The sequence below is a fragment of the Equus asinus genome, chromosome 27, assembly GCF_041296235.1.
Source record: "Equus asinus isolate D_3611 breed Donkey chromosome 27, EquAss-T2T_v2, whole genome shotgun sequence".
NCBI classification, from domain to species: domain Eukaryota; kingdom Metazoa; phylum Chordata; class Mammalia; order Perissodactyla; family Equidae; genus Equus; species Equus asinus.
The window spans coordinates 37,837,129-37,857,608 of record NC_091816.1 but is presented as its reverse complement, the minus strand read 5'-3'; the positions used below and the strand labels follow the sequence as shown (position 1 = coordinate 37,857,608).

The 20,480-nt window shown below is 47.0% G+C and overlaps 1 protein-coding gene across 5 annotated transcripts in view; it reads left to right on the top strand.

Annotated features, from left to right (window-relative positions):
- DLGAP2 (DLG associated protein 2) overlaps positions 1-20,480 on the top strand; it is an 823,888-nt gene that overhangs the window by 773,715 nt on the left and 29,693 nt on the right. For 4 of the 5 annotated variants that reach the window (XM_044760599.2, XM_044760596.2, XM_070499943.1 and 1 more), the window contains exons 10-11: positions 15,139-15,485; positions 16,583-16,624. In XM_044760599.2, the coding sequence (XP_044616534.2) occupies positions 15,139-15,485; positions 16,583-16,624 (389 nt within the window). The remainder of the gene's footprint in view (positions 1-15,138; positions 15,486-16,582; positions 16,625-20,480) is intronic. The other variant, XM_070499944.1, reaches the window with a different exon arrangement.

Genomic DNA, 20,480 nt, shown 5'->3' with positions numbered 1-20,480 from the left:
TCTTCCCCCAGCAAAATCTCTGAGGAGAGGAACCCCAGAGCTCACTGGAAATGGGAAGGCTTGTGAGAAAAATACAAATAACATCTCAAAGATTTGCTTTGCAGCATAGGGCAAGAGCAGAGGTTTTCCACAGATGGTGTCTGAACGCGCTTCCGGAAGGGAGGTCCTTGGTGGCCCACTAATCGCAAAACCATTGTGATCCTTCAAAATTTAATTTGATTCTCTGGGAAAGCGAGAACTTTTCAGGCATGTAAATTGAATTTGAGGGAACTGCCTTTCTCTGAAATTCAAGATGTCCAAAAGCTAAATATACAAATCTCAAAAACACTTTTTTTTAAAGCGAGGAAAAAATTGCATCACTAACTTCCTTTTGCCTTTAGAAAGACACCAGAGCTTTTCAAAACCCAAACTTACTTCTGGGTATTTATCATTTATTTTCAGGAGAGGTGTGGGGCTAAAACAGAATTTTGTTTGCTCCATTTAATGTCTGGAGGAAGAGATTGAATGAGATTGATTATTTTGAGACTAATCTTTCAATCCTTTTCAAACACCGAAAATGTGGAGTCCTAGCTACACACATATATGGCTGGGTTATGGTTTTAGGAGATGGGTTGTAAATTTATCTCTCTACTAAAACTCTAGAATGACAGTAAAATGTAGTGAGGAAATAGTGACATAGAATAGAAGCATATATTTCTATGTGTAAAGCATTTCTCTTTAAAATATTTAATTACACTGGATTGATTTCATCCTGTCATAGCCATTAAGACGTAGGACCGTGCTGCTGCGCTTTTTAAACACAAGTAATGGGAGAGCTTTGAAAATCCCAGTGGATTTATCATGGGGAATATTTATACCTCTGTTTATCCATTTATTGTTTCTTGGATGCCAAGGAGCAAAGAGAGAAGGAAGAATGGAATGACTGATCATGTCAAATGTTACCATGAGAGTAAGTGAGATAAATGAAAATGAAAAGATTCATTAGCTAAGGCGACTGCAGGCTCATTGAATTCCTGGAGAAAAGTCCTACGTGGGAAATATGAGGCACGGTTCCATTTCCGGTGCTGTAATTGTCTGTCTGTGCTTTGATCTCTTTCTCTAACAGAACGTTGCTTTTATCACTTTATTGGTTTATAACAGGTCATTCCTTCACAGCCATTCTGATCAATCACATAACCAATTGAATCAAATCCACAAATATTTATTTTGTGCCTAATGTCTGTAAAATACCATAGAGATGCTTCATAAAATGAAAGGAAACAGGATTTGAAGTAGATTTAGAAGCTCCAGATAGATGCAAATAGATAAATAATCACCATGTTCAATACTTCTCTACTAAGACTTGCTGGTTAACATTTAATCCCTTCTCCTAATTAGTATTGAGTTATTACACAATATTCTATGATTCATACAATGGTCCAAGTTCTTTTCTCTTCTGAATATTTACAGCATGAACTTAGAACGTAGATCTTAACTCTAAGGACACAGGAGTTTCCTCCCACACGTTCTTTCTTGCACACTGAGGTTTAATTTTCTCCGTGAGGGTATTCTAAAAGGCATACTATCTGGAAAAAGGTACTAAAAAGAAATGGATTACTTTGGCATTTGGGATTATTCAGGGGCAGACACTGTGTGCTTTTCAAAAGATGCTCCGAGAGTCTGCACCTTCATTTCCTGGATTCAGAGGACAGAGGATCTCTGAAGCGGAGATACTGGGGCCGGGGTAGATATGGGAACTATTAATGTGGCTTCAAATGCGTGTCTCCAATATCCATGACCAGGAAAATCCCACTCAGCACAATTTTGGGATCACACAGGGAGTATTTGGGGCAATAGTGCTAACAAAAAAATGCGTTGACTTTCTCAAACATATCGCCAAGGTCCGCGTTCTGGAGATGACAGCGTCGGCAGACTCTCTGCACTCAGATCCCATCTTTTTCCTCCCCAAATTCTACTGTCCACAGAAGGCCAGAATTGGAGCCGGAGGAGCCCGGGACACAAGTATGTGGCTGAAATGCTTGGAATCTGTCCTTTTCCGTGTGACAGGTCTTCCTTGGGTGGCCCTCAGGTCAACAGATATGAGAATGGCCATGTCAACAGCAGCTGGGGGTCACTTGGGAGTTCAGGCCAAGAGCAGCTTTTTGCTCAGCTCAAGCTCTTGATCGGGGAGCCCAGCTCCCCGGGTCATCAGTCAGGCCTCAGCTCCGTTATCAAAGAGATGTGTAGGCCTGGGATACAACGTGGGCCAGGAAGCCCCAACGGGGCTGCTCCTCCAGAAGGTGGGGGCAGCAGAAGTAGCCGCAGCCCTTGGCAGGCAGGACGGCCATTCCTCCTGGAAATGGTCTGCCACGGCCATTCCCGCCCCGGCCGTGGGTTCCTGGCCTCCAGCTGCCTCCGCGTGTGGCTCTCTTGCCTCCATTCACTGCATCCATCTCCAGAACTGCTGGGGAGACGGCAGCCTTCTCCTGAGAGGTGAGTCATGTGGGAAGATGTCTGGTTTACGAGGCAACGTCAGGCTGCAGAAGAGCTTCTGTTTTTATTCTCAGGATTTCTGCCCATCTAGATTTGTGCCCATCCGAAGCAAAAATCTTTTTAAAGATTGGCACCCAAGCTGGCATCTGTTGCCAATCTTCTTTTTTTCCTCCTTCTTCTCCCCAAACCCCCCAGTACATAGTTGTATATTCTAGTTGTGGGTCCTTCTAGTTGTGGTATGTGGGACGCCGCCTGAGCATGGCCTGACGAGCAGTGCCGTGTCCGCGCCCAGGATCCGAACCAGTGAAACCCTGGGCCACAGAAGCGGAGTGTGAACTTGAGTGTGACTAAACCACTTGGCCACGGGACCAGCCCCCAGAAGCAAATTTGAAAAGTTAAAAAGAAAAAGATGAGACACTGTCTTCCATGTGTGAACACCCCACAGCCGGCTCCCGCCTGCACTCCGGGCAGACACTGATGGGCCTCTAAGCTCTGATAAGAAGCATTTCCAGGAGAGCTGCTCGTGGAACCCAGCCAAGCTTTCGGGGGCCCCACCCCGCAGGCCCAACACGCCAACATATGTGGTCCATTTTTCCAAGAGCCATTTGCCTGGTAATTCTCTCTCGTTTCCCTTGAGGATTAAGTTGGCTTTTTGTCCCAGTCCTACATTCAGTAACATGAGGTGTGAAACTTAGAAATGTTTCTGTTTCCTTTTTTTTTTTTTTTTAAATAATTCCACTATTCCACTAACCTGGTGCTAACTGGATATTAAACTGAACCCCAGGTTTAGGCCAAAGAGCAGAGCATGTTTTATTTATTCAGATCGTGGTGCTTTTCTAAACGTTTTTGTGAAGTTCTTGGAGTCTGTCTGAGCCCCTCAGGTCTGCCGTCTTGGAGCACGATTGTATATTGTCATAGTCGATTGGGTTTTGTGTCTCTCCGCCCATCCAGGAGAAGACAAGCACCAGGAGGCCGAGTTCTCACTGCTGAACCCTCAGTGCCTGGAATCATGTTTGGTGTGTAGTAGACATTAAATAACTACTTGTCAATTTTTTTAATGAAAACAATTAAAACAGAATGCATTGCTGAACGAAAAGGATTTTTCTCTCTCTGAACTACCGTAAGATGTTAGTTCTGTTGCTGGCTTGCAGATGGCGTTCCTTCCGTGGATGATTTTTCTGAGTTTAGAGGCATTAGGGAATAAAACCTTCTATGCAATGTTGATAACACCAAGCTCGCTGGAGGCAATCAATGGACACTTGGGGACGCATGAATTGATGAATCGGTCCTTTATGTGGACTTATGGTAGAATTTCTTCATAGTTCATTACAGAATTTGCATCATTTGTTTCTCTAACTCCAGAAGTCAAGGTCAGATTGTTTTTTAATAAAGAATAACATGCAGGGTAGAACACAGTAATGAGAGTCAGCTGACAAACCAAAACGTTACGAGCAGTTTCTGGAAAACACAGTGAATTGCCGCTCTGGTCCATGTATCATTTCTAACGTGTTCCCTCTCCAGGCCGAGTTACTGGATGATTCATCGTGCAATTTTCACTGCAACCTTTTCCCTCGGTGTGCCCTTTGCCTCCGGCCAGCGAGGGACACAATTTCCTAGAGATTACAGGGGCGGCAGGGAGCCGTCTCCGTTGTGTTAGGAGCTCTCAGTCTTCAGGGTACCGTCGTTAATGGGGCACTCGGAGCAGCTGTATTTCAGTGGGCAAAGCAGGCGTTTACCCATCAGTGTGTGTGTGCTTCGTGTCTGGCCCTCACCTGGGACTGGGAGTCTGGTTAGGAAGCGGTGATCCAGTCTCTCTTGCAGAAGGTCGAGGAGTGCCCGAAGCCCCACGGCTCCTCCTGGTGGGGCCACGACAGAGCCCTGGTCTCACCAGGTCCAGGCAGAGCCACAACCCCGACCTCACTTCCCTCATGGCCGCCGGCTTCCTGGCCACGCAAGTCGTTGGTGCTTGGCTAGCTCACACTGGTGGTGCACGTTGGTTGAAGCAGGTTCTGAAAGTCCAGCAGGAGGCCCCTCGTGGGGGTAGCTCTGATTCATCCCCACCGCTGACATCAGCTTCTGACCGGTCACTGTCGCCAGACGCGCACAGAGGCCACTTTGAATGCTGGGCCTGCGGTTCAGGGGGCTGAGGACTGTGTTTTCCTTTCTATTGTAGTTGCCTTGAGATTAGGACTGTGTCGTCCATATTCTAAGTTTGGGGGCCTTCCAACTTGCTCGTGGAACTTTAGGGAGAAGTAGACAGTGTTTAGGTCGTATCCAGTTGAGCATGAGCATCAGTAAGTGTAAATGAGACACGTCGTGTGTTGTTTTCACCCTTCTAAGTAGCATTTGCCTTATCACTTATGAATTTTTTCGTGGGAGATCACATTCTTTTCCTTGAATAAAGACAAGTAGCAATTCTAGACATGTTATTGTCTTATGTGGGTCGACAACCATACACTCCCGATTTGCCATATGCAGACGTGAAAGTCAGTGATTTTTGTCAGAGAACAAAACACCACCTAAGAATGACTCCCTCCCCCCCAAATTTTGATAGTAAAGATATAATTCCAGGACAACTTGAATATACGTAAACTTCACTCACAATTACGTGTCCCAAGTGAAACGAAGCACACACACACGTATGGATTATGAAGACACTGGACAAGTGCCATCTGCCGTACAGTTTGAACTTCTCCAAGTTGATCAGAGTCATCTAGCTGCATCTCTGTTATTGTTCTGTCAACTTTCCCACTGAAAAAAATCTTTCTTTTCAAAAAAAGTTTTTCATCTCAGTCTAAAGCTTCCCGTTCTCAAAGACTCGGGACATAATCATGTTCTACTGAACAGTCCGTTCGGGAGGGAACCACACTGTGCTGCTGATGCGATTGTCTTGTTTCATCTTGTTATCCGATCATCATAAGGTTTGGCCCGGGCCATCACCGTTAGTGAAATCCGTGGAGGATTATCATTTTGTTTACTTCCTGGCCCTTTGAGCTTCAGAAGTCCATACTTAGAAACTTATGTGACCCACGTCATTAAAAGTGGGTTCCTTCTCAGTTATTCTTCAGAAAATCCAAGTTCTTATTGTGTAATTTGATTTTTAAATATTTAAAATGAAAACGGAAAGTGTCTCAAACAGTGAAACAGCTGTCATCACTTTATTTTACCATCTACAAGAAGTTAAATGCTGGTTAGACGATGATTCCTTGCTAATTAACACATTGGAAATGCGTGTCTTTGCCCCAGAACTTGGGTGGCCGCAGGGTTTTTTTGTAACATTGGGGAGACCATTGTGTGCACGCCCGTGGGATGTCATTTCTCTGTTGTGTTTGATTTGCATTCGGGTCTGGAGACTAACATCAATTAAAACGTCAAAATAGCTTTAATCTTTTACGTTGAGTCTTTTGCCTTCAAAGTTTGCCTTCTCCAATATCTAGACTCTCATTTAGACATTCGTGGCTTGATTACTGTAATTGCTTTTATGCTGTATCTTTGAAGTTCTAATTAAAAGAGTGCAATGAATTTAAGTGTGGCTGTTAGGGCCATGCTTGCCGATTGAAATATATTTTATCTTGATTACGCATTTGTGCTTTATACAATATCATGCTAATTTCTAAATTTCCTTTTTGGCTTGCAAATGACTTCCAAGGGTTGAATTCAGAAATGGTGTCCAGAATTCCAGGTGTACATGGATAATTTAAAGTAATGATGTGTTCACACTTGAGATTACTCAGTCATATAAAAGTGTAGACTGGGCAACAGTTTATTTCATCTCTTTCAGGTTAGCTTAACTCAAACAAAATGTGTTTCTCCAAATTCTCTTTCAATAGCTTTGCTAACCCAACACCTTGAAGACCCAAAGCAAAGCCCTTGTGATCAATTTCATTTGCTTGATGTCTATTGAGCAGACAGGTAGATACGTCCTGGTATTGACTTTGCATGGCAAAAAATGTTCCAGACCAGCACTGTGCGGTGACGACAAGGATCTGTGACTGTGCTGTCCAGTTCAGCAGCCATCCACCGTGTGTGACTGTCCAGCAGTGGACATGGGGCTAGTGTTACGGAGGAACTGATTTTTTACTGTAGGTTAGATATTTAGATATTTTAGAAGTTTCAGTCATTTAAACTTGGCTAGTAGTTATGCTATTGGACAAGCAGTCTAGAACATAACCTTTCTCATACCATTAAGAGAAATCTGCGAGTTTTTAGGCCCAGTTTTAGTGCAATAAAGCTTCCATCCTTCCCTTTGCTCTGCCAGCAGTGTTAGCAGCTGCAACCTCCTCCCGTCTTCCTGCCCGATGGTCATTTAGACTCAGGTCTTTGAGCAATTTCTTCAGAAAGGGCTTCCAAATGAGATTAACTCAACCCCAAATATATCTGAAAAAGTCATTGTTACATGTCTCTTCCTCGCCTCATTTATTTAGCTCTAGCAGAGAAGAGTTAATCCACCTGAGCAAAATTTCCTCTCAGCATCACTACTTCTGGCTTAATACAATTTTTATAGAAATCTTGCTAGAGTGTATTATATGCATGGCTCCTTCCATCTTTTAAATAGCGTAATTAACCTTTTCTCCATGGAACAGAGGCTTACGTTGGTGTCGCTGTTCTCACGAGAGAAGGCACTTTATGGATCAGATTCTTTCTGTAACCCCCCTTATTTTCGGGGTGACTGTCACCAACTTATCTAATCTCTGAGACATAAGCAAAATCCAGACTAACTCAGTAATTGGATTCAAAAGCATAGGTATATTTTAACCTTTCTCCCTATAATTTTGAAGCCACTTGAAAAACCACCAGGGATTTTCATGGTACTAGACACGTGGTAAAAGAAATCAGTGATGGGCTTTTAAAACCAGAAGGATATTCCTGCTTGGACTCAATTAAAAAAAAATAGAGTATTCAGGTCTTCAGACACCTTAAGATATTAAGTAATCATTTCATTGTTTTTATTTCAAAGTTCATATTTGATCATTTGTATGTAAATAACTCATATGATTATTTAGAAATCTCTCTGTTGATTCATCTGCTTTTTGAAGATGTGCATACTTCAATAGAATTATGTTGCTGAATGAAATTTAAATTTTTCAATTGTATTTTAATGTTTGCCTGACATGCATATAGAAAATGAGAAAGAACACAGCCTGTGACTAATAATGATTAGCTCTGATAAGTGGATTCTAACTGTGTATTCACATACACAGAATTAAGACAATTATTATCACCCAAGCTATCCAACTGAATAATTGAATGTTTTTGTTGAATGTGTAAAATAATTTCTTTAACTGTTTATTTTAATTCATGGCAGCAAATTAACACAATTGAATGATCGTTTTAATTCTTTATTATATTTCCAGCTTCTAATTCTAGCCATAATGAGTCATTTGGGGATGTAGAATTCTGTCCCACAAGATGGGAAATTATTCTACTTATCTAAAATATTTTATGTACCATAACATCAAGACTGACAACTGAGTCTTAATTTTTAAATTATAAAATTCAAAAATGTTCAATTACCCAGGAAGATAAACGTGATTTAGTGTTCTGCTATAAACAGCCCCGTTCAGAAACCCATAAGGATTCATGTAGTTTGCATAGAGGACCCCAGGGGGAGTGGCCAAAGGCGCATTCCAAATATGTGTTAGATGCTCTCCCGCGTCTTCAGATACAAGCCCATTTTGCCTTCTACACTGACAAGAAAAAACAAGTCTGGTATCACGGTGCCTAGAAGTTTTTACCTGAATTTCTAAATCTGTTTCTTTCTTTAGCTTGTTTCCAATGTGTTGTTATAGAACATTAGGTATCAGTTATTTATCTCTGTTAAATCTGTGTTAGATTTTCCATGAGGCCATTACAAAGGGAACCAAATGGAAAAGTGATAAACATTTTCAGGGCTGACAGTGTCCCACCAAGGCACATATTTCCCACCATTGAGCTGTCGGTGGGTTGGATCCTATGGCTGGGAAATCCTCCAATGTTTCACCAGAGCTTTCCCTGGCCCCTCAGCTAAACATCCCAGTGTCTTTGAGAGCATCCGAAGGTCTGAGAGGACATCATGGGAGGCGTTTCCCTCCAGCAGGTGGCAGACACACAGAGCAGGCGTCACAGCACCGCGGCTAATGGTACAACTTCTGCTGTAAGGTGCTCAGAGCAGTTCTTGCACAGCCTCTGCAGAACACGGGAGAAAATTGCCCAAGCCATTTCTCCTTCATAGGATGGGGGAAGATTAAACACAATGATCCATGTCAAAATAACACAGTGATTGGCACTTGGTGTTCATCCAATGTAGCTATTTCCAAGAAGACTTTGTATAAATAGAAATCCTTTCCATATTTGTTGAAGAATTTTTTGCCTGTTCAGTTCAAGCACCAAGAGAACGCTACCAGCCTGAGCTCGCTAGGCCTGGCACCTGCTGTCACAGCTGTGTGACCGCTGGCCATGTTAATAGAGTGACAACGTCTCCTCTGCTTCCTCTTCTGTATGCAGACGGCTAGTCAGTGCTGAGAAGGGAGAGCAGCTTAACATCACCGTTATTCAGCTAAAAAAGAGCACAAAAACTTCCCATGCAAAGTTTTATTATTCAGGATGCAAAACCTGTGTGCTCTGCCAGAATGCTCGTTGGCCAGAGGGAAGAAATACTCCCTATGACGGTGCTTCTACAGTACCACAAAGTAGAGATGCCGATGCTTTGAAAATCACTGGGTCCCACACGAGCTTTCTGTAAACCAGGGACTATGTCATTAGGAGAGTAAGCAAATATTAGAAGGCCTTTTTCCTCAAAATAATTTTCATTAGTTTCTATCATTTAAGGAATTGAGAGATAATTACAATTAATTTCCTCTTCTTGGTCTTAAGCCCATGAGTTAACAGTCTCTTCAAACAATTTGGGTCATTGAGTAACAATACAATCTAAAATTTCTTCTCCAACCAAATGTATTTTGGTTTCCTTTTTTTTTAGAAAACCTGGAACTGATATAATTCAGAGGAAATCCTTGCTAAAGCAATAAATGATTCTCCCATTTAACTTTGCATTAGGCAAGGATCCCAATGTGCTTCTGTGCCCGGGTGAGGAAGCTGTCTCTTAAAAGAGAATAAAGTCAGATCAGGCCATGATAAATAAGACTGAGCTACATACTGGTCAGAGAAGGAACAAAAAATTGCTGTCGTCAACACTGGACGGGAGTCTGAATCCCAGCCCTGCCACTGGTTTGCTGGCTGACCTCAGGAAAATGTGTAAACCCATTTGAACCTCCATATTCTCATCTGGGAAGTGGAAACACAAACACCATCTGCCTGGCAATGTTCTGAAGCTTACATGAGGAATGAAGTATAGAGCATTCAGCATGGTGCCTGGTACAGAGCAGACACTCACCCAGTTGTGGCTGTGTGTGTGTGTGTGTGTGTATGCGTGTGCGTGCTCGCTCACGCATGCACTCTTGGGAGAATTTCTTTCTCATAACTGTATCTTATAAATATACATATGGTAACTTAGTAACAATCTCCAAAGAAATGAAGGGTGGTGCCAAGTTTGTGGTTGCTGTTGGTGTTTATTCTCTCTATTTGTTGAGAGTGGATATGGCGAGTGGTTTTAAATACCCGGCATTGTAACAGGAACCCTTTCTGAGCACTGGCGTCTGCCTGCCCCTTCGTGTGCTTTATTCCTGATTCTCGAGACAACAGATAAGGTGGTATCATGAGTGTTTCCGTTTACAGATGAGCAAACTGAGGCTAAGAGAAGATAATTTCTCCAGGGTCACACAATTACGTCATTTTAAGTCTAAAACAAGGAAAATTTAGTTTAGCTCTAACAGAACCAGAGAGGAGAAGTGTGAAATTTCCCTTTCTAAAGATTTTGGTGGAAGGGATCTGTGAGCATCCTTGTCTGTGAGTCCTAAGAGGCTGTAATTTCAGGTCAACTGCAGTGAGTTTAAGAGATCGAACAGTCGGCGTCGTGTTCAAGAAGTTGAACAAGTGCGCCGACAGGTCGAGATATGAGAGCACTGAAATGAAACAAAGGGAGAGCTCGAACATTAAAGCAGACTGTCCGTTTGAGGGGAGAGAGCAGTAGAAGGGTCATGTGACATTTCCCCCAGGAAGTAAATAAACTGAAGAAAACTCTATGACACTTATAAGGAAAAGACATAGTAGCCTGCATCCCCAAAAAACTAGTATAACTAGTCAATTTAGCCCTCCAATGAGAGTCTCTGGACCAGGGGCGAAAAATCAAATTAAACTTTAGAGTCTCTTTTAAGTGAAAGAAGAGTCTTTTTATCAGTAAGTACTGACCTACTGACTCTAGACCCCTCTTCTACTCAGTACTGTATCTCTAGTTCAAGCACCGTGAGTCCATGCACACTTGCATCCACACGTGGAACGGACAAGCTCTGTCTTCTGCTGGGACTCCCCACTCATCCTTTCCCACAGGGCCAGCTGGGTCCATCCTCCAAGACTCACCCCAAGGCCATCTCCTCTGGGACGCCTCCCTTTGACTCTTGGGTCATTCTCTTCTCAGGATTTTCCTAGAATCCAATGCATATTCGGTTCCTTTGCCCATCTCTTCAATTAGATTGTGAGCACACTGGAGCCAGTGTCTTAGGCTCTAGATACATGAGCACTGAAACCAGTGAAGTTTACAGTATTATAGCAACAGATGATGCCTGAAGGTCAAGTGACATTGGTCCCACATGAAAGAAGCTGTAAGGTCTCTTCAGTCTCCTTCAGCTGCAGCTTTTGGAACGTCCATAGCAACAGCATCCATAGCAACACCTCACGTCGGACTGTGTATCTTTATAAAATCTCCATCAATGACTTGACAGTGAAAATTAATGATTATATGGGTTCAATGCCAGTAAGCAGTTGAATTTTTTAAGCAGTAGAAAAAAACATGTATTTGCATGTACTTTCTAAACTGTTTATTAGGAGAATAGAGTAGCCTAAATAAAGACTCCAACATCTGTGCTTTGCTGACATGGGGAAGAACATTACTCTTCCAGAAAAGTTCTAACTATAACTTTTACCAATTAAGCCAATCAGTAATAGTCTCTCTGATCTGCTATGAAATTGGTTCCACCAACATTGTACCACCCATGCCGCTCTGGACAAATGACGCAGCAAATGCGTCAGAGCATGTTTCCACTTAGTGGTCCCAAGGAACCTGGCACGTGCACACAGGTTTAAAAACAGCATAACCTCTTTGTCTTGTCACCCAGGAAAAGCGCCTGTGTTTCACCCTCCCTGGCTTGAGTAAAGTCAATTCTAGAAATGATGGCCCCTTTTTAATTAATTTGTTAAGAAATTATGTTGCCCAACTACATTTTTACAAGGAAATCAATTTACAAATTCATATTATCATGCTGTCGCGAACACATTATAAGGTGAGAAGATGTGATATTAGATTTCCTGTGATCATGGAGATAAATCATAACACTCTGTATTTTTTTTATTTATAAGATATCCACACAGGGAGGAAGTTTTAATTGTTTTGTCAAATTTTCCAACTCTTTAAATTGTACTGGATCCGTTTGGTAAGATTTCTCATTTTGAACAGGAGTGAAGGGAAACTTTTAAGAATAACCATGACCTAGTTAGCGAGCCAAACCAGGATGGCTTTGCTGCGTGGGTTTGCTTCGATTTCCTGTGGGATCTTTCTGCCGTATGTGCCCGTGAGGCGGCGTCACAGTGCCTGTGCGGGTGGCATCATCATGGGTGAGAAGAGCACAGCTGGGAACATCGGCCTGTCTGGCATGTTTATTGTAACCTTTTTACTCATCTCAACACTGTGAAGAGAAACAGAACTATGCTAAGATAGGCATAGCTTTCTCATCTATGTTCCTGTATTTCCGTTGCCCTGCATCGTCACTCCCACTGTTGCTGGGACATGAAATTTCTTCAGAACCAATATTTCTGCTTAAGAGAACCAAAGCAGAGTTCACTCTGTGGTGCAAGGTTTTATCAAGAGCGCCTAGACACAGTTATTCTGCAGAGCATGGTGGGTGGCTGGGCTTCCTTTCTGCTGGATCCGTAGACTCTGGAGACAGGCTCTTAAAGGATAAAGATTCTTCTTTCAGTAAACGAACCACATCGATGGGTTACCATGAAAACGACCACCTGGTTTCCATCCTACTGAGCTTCCTTCCCACTTTACCTGCCGCTTCTCCTATTCCTGTGTGTATGTAGCCCTTAACACCCTCGAGAGGGCAACACTATGAAATACTACTGAGAAACCCTTGGTAAAAAGCAGAATGTAAGCGGGCCACGACTGTGAAGGGCAGGCGAATGCACTCTAACCAGTAATCCTGATACCAGGTTGCGGAGAAGAGGGAATCGTCAAAGCTGATGGCCAAACAGAAGGACAGTTATTACAGGATGGCCTGCCCACACATGTCCCTTCATCGCACAGAGGAGCAAATGAGTCCCACCCAGAAAGATGAAATGATTTGCCTACCTTGGCTTTCTCACTCTCGGCACTACTGACAGTTCTGAGCTGGGTAATTTTTCGTGGTGAGGACCGACTGTGCCCCAGAGGATGCTGAGCGGCATCTCTGGCCCCAACCCACTAGATGCCAGTAGTACCACCCACCCCAGGTGTGACAGCCGAGAATGTCCCCAGACATGGCCAACGGTCCCCTGGGAGAGAGAGGAGACAGGATCACCCAGCTGAGCACCACTGGCTGATCCAGGGGACCTAATGGGAGGACCTGAGAGGGAGCTTGGCGGGGGAGCCGGGACTGTAGGTTTGTGAGGGAGAGGTGAAGAGGCTGACGACACGTGGGAAGAAGGTTTAAAATCCACTAGAGCAAAGGGTCTGGCCGTCTCTGAAGTTTAGCGAGAGTGAAGGCATGGGAGTGAGAGAGGACGAGAGGAAGAGGTGGGGGCAGGAGAGCGCAGCACGGCAGGAGGAGCATCTTCCGGAGGACTGAGGTTTGGAGGGGAATGCATCTGTGATTTTCTGAAATCAGACAGAGACAAAGGTCTTTCTTAAACCAGCCAAAATATTTTAGCCACTTTGACACCAAGGCGCGGGGGGCAGGTCATGGATAAGGATGTTCAAGCCACCCTGGCGAAGGCAGGAATTCAGGGAGAAAGGAGCTGGAGTTCTGATGATGGTGGGGAAGAGAAGGATGGGAGAGGCGTTCGGGGAGAGAAGGACCATGCCCGGGGCAGGACCGCCTATTCCTGCTGGCAACAGGCTGCCTCCGTCAAGGGGACTTCACAGCTACGTCTAAGACGTCAACCAGTATGTGTCAGAGGTTGGGAAGCTCTGAATGTCCTGGGACAATGCCCTGAATATAGTCAGTGTTCAGTAATTTTCCTTTAGAGGTTGATCAACACTGGAAAAAAATGTCCTTAAAATAAAAAGAGAGGATTATAGATGTTCCTCTGGTGTAGACAGAGCTCCGAGCCCACTTTTCTAACAGCCGTCTTCCTCCATCTGTTTTCTCCCTCGGAGTCTCTTTCCAATGCTTTCTTCTAAAACATGTCATAAATTTTCATGTGCAATTTTTATGCCTTAAAACTCAGATCGCCCTGACGTGACGAACTCATTTGTTGTTATTTGCTGATGTTTATTTGCGATGACATTTGAGGTTTTATTTTTTAGGAAAGTCCATTCGCACAGATTAAAGATGATTGGAGAGGGTAAGCCATAGGAAGTACGTTGAAACCCCCAGGAACAGAACAGCAGAAATGATGTATTTCCACAAACAGCAGCAGGATGGTGATTCCTGGGCACAATTTCTGAAAGTTCTTAAAGGAAACTGTTGCTCAGTCTCTGCTCACAGATGATGCTGAGGCCCCTCCTGGAGAAGCTCGTGCGCATGTCTGGTCACGGAGCACGGCAACAGCCCTCACACGTCTGCCCACCGTGCCGGCGCGTCTGCTTTGCACGGTGGTGAAGGACGCCCAGGTTCACTGTCAGAAGCACTTGTCGGTTCTTCCTCTCCAGATAAAGGAAAATAGTCACCAGAAATGGGAAACCCATTCATGTCAACACAGAGTACCAGGAGTCGTTCATCCTTGCTGTAAAAATAAGTAACACTCAGAGCCTGGCAAATATATCTAAGGAATTTTGGGGAGCTTCTAAGAAGTATTTAACATAATTTCATGTCCCAGTGCATTCATTTGTCTTGGGTGGATTTACTATACGGCCAGAGTGTGTGGAACTCGAGTGTGTCCTGCGGGGTTAGGAGGAGGTGAAGTGGCCTGAAGGTGAAGGAGCCCTGGGCAGGGACAGAACTGGAGTCTTATTGTCCCTTCTCAGTTGACTTCTACGGTGTAGACACAGTAATGCACACCCAGTCTTCTGATAACATGTATTTTCTCCAATAGAAGCATTTTTAGAACATACAGGTAAGTGGAAGAGGAGACAATCCCCCATATTGTCCTGAATGATGACCACGACTAACCCTTTTACGTCCTTCAACTCTCTTTTCATACAGGTTTTCTTTACAAATATATTCCACTTTCGCTGTTATAAATACATCCGTGTAGACTCTCTCTGAGCAGACAGCGCTTCCCCCGTATTTTGCGTTGTTTTCTTAGGCTGGACGTCAGGCATAGACTTGCTTGACCGTCATAGGGAATGAACACGTGGACGATGTAGGCCAGATTTCCACGTGGGAGGAGGGGAAATAAGCCTTGGTTGACTTGGCACATTTGTTTTCCTTGCAGCTGTCTCCTATACTAATTATAAAAAAACTCCGCCCCCCGTGCCCCCTCGGACCACCTCCAAGCCTCTGATTTCGGTGACCGCGCAGAGCAGCACCGAGTCCACCCAGGATGCCTACCAGGACAGCCGCGCCCAGAGGATGTCCCCGTGGCCGCAGGATGGCCGCAGCCTCTACAACTCCACGGACAGCCTGGACAGCAACAAGGCCATGAACCTCGCCCTGGAGACGGCCGCCCAGCGCCTCGCCTCCGAGGGCCAGACCAGCTCCACGCGGACCAGCGACAAGGCCATCCTGGCGTCTAAGGCCGAGGAGTTCCTCAAGAGCCGGCGCTCCTCCATCGGGATCCAGGTACCGCTCTCTGCCGCGCCCTGGCGCTTGCTCCGCCCGGCTCTGCTAATCGCGTACACTGAGCCACAACCCAGCCGCGGCCCTGGGTCCTTCGCGGTAAGCGAGAGGCTCTCGCGGACCGTGAGGCGCCCAGAAGGTCTTCGGTTCCCGTTGTCTGCGCGGCTCAGGTCCCCGGGTCTCCTGCCCGCCCCCACCCCACCCCACCCCACCCCAGGGCATTTCTAGGGGCCACTGGCTGCTTAGAGAGCGTGGAAGTAGGTCATTTTGATGCTTAGGAAGGATGGTTTTTCTTCAAACCTGATTTTTCAAAAGCTTTTCAGTCTTGCGGGCAAACAGTTGAGTGGGGAGACAAAGGCATTGATAATAAAGTGGAGAAGACAGGCCTGTTTGGTACAAAGGAGGGTATGATGCTCACAGGGACCCAAGTGGGGCCCCCGAAGGTGCTTCTTCACCAACCACGGGGGGCTCTTGGGCGTTGGTTGTAGTCACCAACGCCGCGTCTGTGGTTTCAGACCACCGATCGCTGACCACCTCTGTTGAGGCCCCAGCATCTGCCCAAGATACAGACCTGGCAGTGCCCTTTCTCCCATGCCCTCCCGCCTCCCCTCTGCCCTCTGCCGGCTCCTAACTCCACTCAGCACATCCACCCCGTGTCCCCAGTTGGGGAAGGGAAACCTCTGAGCTGAGCAACAGGCACCCTTTCCAGCTCCCTCCCCACCCAGGAACCTCACAGGACAGTTGTCCCACCGACACAGCGCACCCTGGTTTATCTGGGTGGCTCCCCCGCAAGATGATGTTGACCTGGCAAGGCAGGGTTCCCGCCAAGTCTTTCCCGAGCACGGTCCACCTCGTGCTTCCTGTCGCTCCTCCGTTCAGCCTGTGTCAGCCGGAAGCCTTAAGAATCAGAAGGCTTCGTTGCTGCCTGGGAGGAGGGCGAGTGGCGCCTGGCTGAGGCCATGCGTGCTTGGTCCTGGTGTGAGCGGGGGAGCACCGTCCTGGGCATCACGGGGCCGCGGGAGAGCAGGTTGGGGAGTCCGCCCGCTTGTCTAGGGCCTCCGCACCAGGTCTCCACACTGTGGCTTCATTGTTTTGTTTAGGATTCTGAATTCCCAGAGCATCAGCCATACCCAAGGTCAGATGTAAGTACCAAACATACTGCAAAGCCAAGCACGCATGAATTTCATTTTACTCCCTTTTCTGGATTCTCCATACAACCGCTCTTGTCACCTCTCTCTGTCCTAGTCTATGTGCCAGGCACTATGCTAGGTGCTCCCACATGTCACAGGGACCCTGCACCCCTGAGGGTGTGTCATTAGCCCCTCTCGGATGAGGACAAAGATGGGGCACAAAACAGGCCAGGAACTTGCTACAGCCAACAGACTCGCTGGGGCCACAGGGCTGGGACGTGGGGCTGCCGGGCCCCTGCGCCTGTCGCTCTGGCTCTGAAGTCACGTGTCCAGACAAGACTCATGAGGTCCCCAAATTAGTGAGGCCAGCTTCCCGTTCCTGGGCCCACGCATCCCCTGGCTTTCTCACCTGCCCCTTCCACAAGCTTTCTCTCAGCTGCCTGCTCGCACCACGGACGGGGGTCGGGATGTCAGCTTCTAAACACGTGGAACTGCTGATTTTACCTGAAAATGGTGGGAACGGGATGCCAGGAACCCATCAAATCAGACACCACGGCTCCCTGCCCCCACCTCCCCCTCAGGATCCCCTGACTCACCCTGTAGCCCATTCTGCTTCTAGCAGCCGGGCCTCTCCCTCTGAGAGAACGTCCTTCCACGCCCCCTCCCACTCCGCTGTGTCTGCCTACGCGCAGTTCATGCCAAGCCCCCCTGGAAGCCTCTCCCTACACCGTCCCCAAGCCGCGCGTTCTGTGAAGGCCGAGGCTGCGCCTTCCCCCTCTTGACAACCCAGCACCCAGCACAGGGCCTGGCAGATAGCAAGTTCTCCGTAAGTGTTGGATGCGAGTGAAGTGGGAGAGTCGGTGGGTGAGTGGCTGGTGAAGATAAGTGTGAACGGGGGGATGCACATGTCTAGCGGGTCCAACTGTCTCTTATGGCAGTAAAACAATGCACACGTCCACGTGAGCTTGTAACCTCGCAGTTGTCAGATTGACGTGAATTGAAAAGCCAAGAGAAACCGTAGTCACAGAGATGCAAGTATTAGGATAAGTAAGAGTCAAAAAGAAATGAGGGGCCGGCCCCATGGCCTAGTGGTGAAGTTCAGTGCTCTCTGCTTCGGTGGCCCCAGTTCACAGGTTTGGATCCCAGGCGTGGAGCTACACCACTTGTCAGCCATGCTGTGGCTGTCACCCTACATACAAAATAAAGGAGATTGGCACAGGTGTTAGCTCAGGGCCAATCTTCCTCAGCAAAAAAAAGAAAAAAAGAAAAAAGAAATGACAGATAGATGAGTGTAGGAGGCCAACTCAAAGAGCAAAGAACAAAGGAACAGTAAGAAATGGCGAGGTGAGCAGATGGAAAGACACTCGTAGATTCCTCCAAGGCGCTAGAACAGCTGAGGTCAATGGCAGTGTTGACAACGCACAAGTAAAAATCATCACGGTGATGAGTGAAAGAGCGAGCTATGGACACGTGGCTGTGACCCTGGCTCTGTGCACGTGCTCGCTCCATCCTCGTGTTAACACTATGTGCCAGTAGGTCTCACATCCAAATTACAGATGGGGAAACTGAGGCTCTGAGGGGTAAGTGACTTGCCTACGGGTCCAAGCCATACGTGTCAAAGCCGAGGTTGAAGCCAGGAGGGTGGGATTCCCAAGCCCGCCATCCCCACTGCTTCCCAGAGAAGAGAAGGGGTGGGGTGCAGGGCCCCGTGAGCCGGGCGCGTCCTCGTCCCTGAGCCTGTGCGAGAGCAGCAGCCTGTCCCCATTCTGCACACTGAGGGGGTGGCTCTATCCTGCAGCTTGTACAGAAAGCTGGCTGGCACTCTCCACACTCCACCAGCACTTAATGGGATGGGGTCCCGCCTGACCACCGACGCTTCCCGGAACCACGGGAACCGCCGCTGCAGAGGGAGACGGGAGAGCGTCGTCTGAACTCCGACGGGGGAGGGTCTCAGTTTACAACCACGGTTCTCTCCACGGGATGGAGACGGCCTACTGCGTGCACCGTCTGTGATGCTCAGGCCCCACAGGCCACACTGGGTTTGGGGTCTTGACTGCCTCGGCTCCCAGGATGTCACAGGACACCCTCCCACACCTTCCTGCGGGGCCCTTTCTAAGGGTGCCCAGACAGCGGCTGTCTCCTGACCCAGCTTCCCCGGCTGGCCCAACCTCCCTTCTCATCACGATGGTGACCTTTAACTGTTCTCTGTGTGTTCGTTTTTCGTTTTATGTGATGTGTCTGTTATTGCAGAGGTTTCACTTTTCCTGTGTGTGTGTGAAAGTCCACTGGGAACGGCTCGTGTTCCCAGATACTGGGCTCTGGTTAACACTCAGGAATAGCCCCGTCTTTATAATGGGGCAGTTACCACCCTGTGTGTCACCGGGCTGTGGGAGTAAATGGTGGCGACCCTGAATCGGGTCTGTTGCTGTTCCATCAAAGCGTCCTTCATAAGGAACGCTGCTTTACTGTGATGGGAACCCCTCCTGGGCAGCCTGCGCCCTCCAGGTTTCCACATGCCTCCCCCACCGGCTCCCACGGCTGCCAACGCAGGAGCATCTCAGGAAGGCAGAGCATAAGATGAGCTGAGTTTAGAGAGCGAACACTGAGATCAGAGCTCCAGCCGACTATTTCTGGTAATGGCTCCCAGCCTGGGTTTCTTCTCCCAGGTCCCCACCCAGCCTTGACGTCCCACACACCTGGCCACATGCAAGATGGGGACCAGCACCTGGGGCCTGCCTCCTTTCCAGCTCACGCCTCTCAACACACACATGCACCACGCACAGATGTGTGCACCCTCTTACACATATGCATGCACTCATGCACAGGTGCACTCACACATATGCACACTTGCACGTGCGTGCACTCATGTGTGAACACTTGTGTGAATATGTACACACTCTGCAAGCTCACACTGTGAACACGCTCACATATATGTGAGGGCACTCTCGCATGTGTGCTTGTGTGTGCATGCACACGTGTGCACACGCACGCACTCACACATATGCGGTCATTCACGTGCATGCTCTCACGTGTGCATGCACTCACACATTTGCACACCAGCACACACTCATATGTCTGTGCGCACACACGTCTGTGCATGTAAGCACATTCTCACTCTCACACATGCACGCACTCACACATATGCGGTCATTCACGTGCATGCTCTCATGTGTGCATGCGCATTCACACATATGCACACTCACACGTGTGCACACTGACTTGCACGCACCGGATGCACTAACCTCCTTCTTAAACAGATCACGTTTGGGAACGTGCTCGCTTCCCTTCCCATCACGGCGTCCGGCCCAGCGTAAAGCCCTGTGACGTTGCCCGGGGACGTGATGTGAGGGTTCTGGACTCCGCGGGCCTGGAGACCCTCCTGTGAAGGGCCCCGCTCACTGCAGCGGCTGGGCCGTGTCTGTCCCTCATGCCTCAGTGAGCCCCTCACACACAGCGTCTGCTCCTGACAGAGTTCACTCAAACACAGTGTTGTGCTGGTTCATCGTCCTTCTCAACGCCTAGAACACAGCGGCTCTTGTGAAAATGAGCATGTGCATATATTTCTCAAAACTTTTAACATCCGTTTACTCTTCTAGCCAGAATGTCCTCTTGGGAAAAGATTCCTTTGACTTCCCTCCCACCAGGCAAAATGGAAATTCCTTTCCTTTGTCCTAAATTGGCTGGGTTTTTCCTATATATAAAGCTGTCTACTCCCAGGATTTCTGAAATTGGTAAACACTTAGCTCATCCTGGCCGTGTGTGACTGTATCAGATTCCCCTTGGCCTTCACTGCTGATAATAGAAATACCTTCCTTTTTTTTTTAGAAAGGTTTCATACGACAACCACTGTAAAATCTGTTAAATTCAT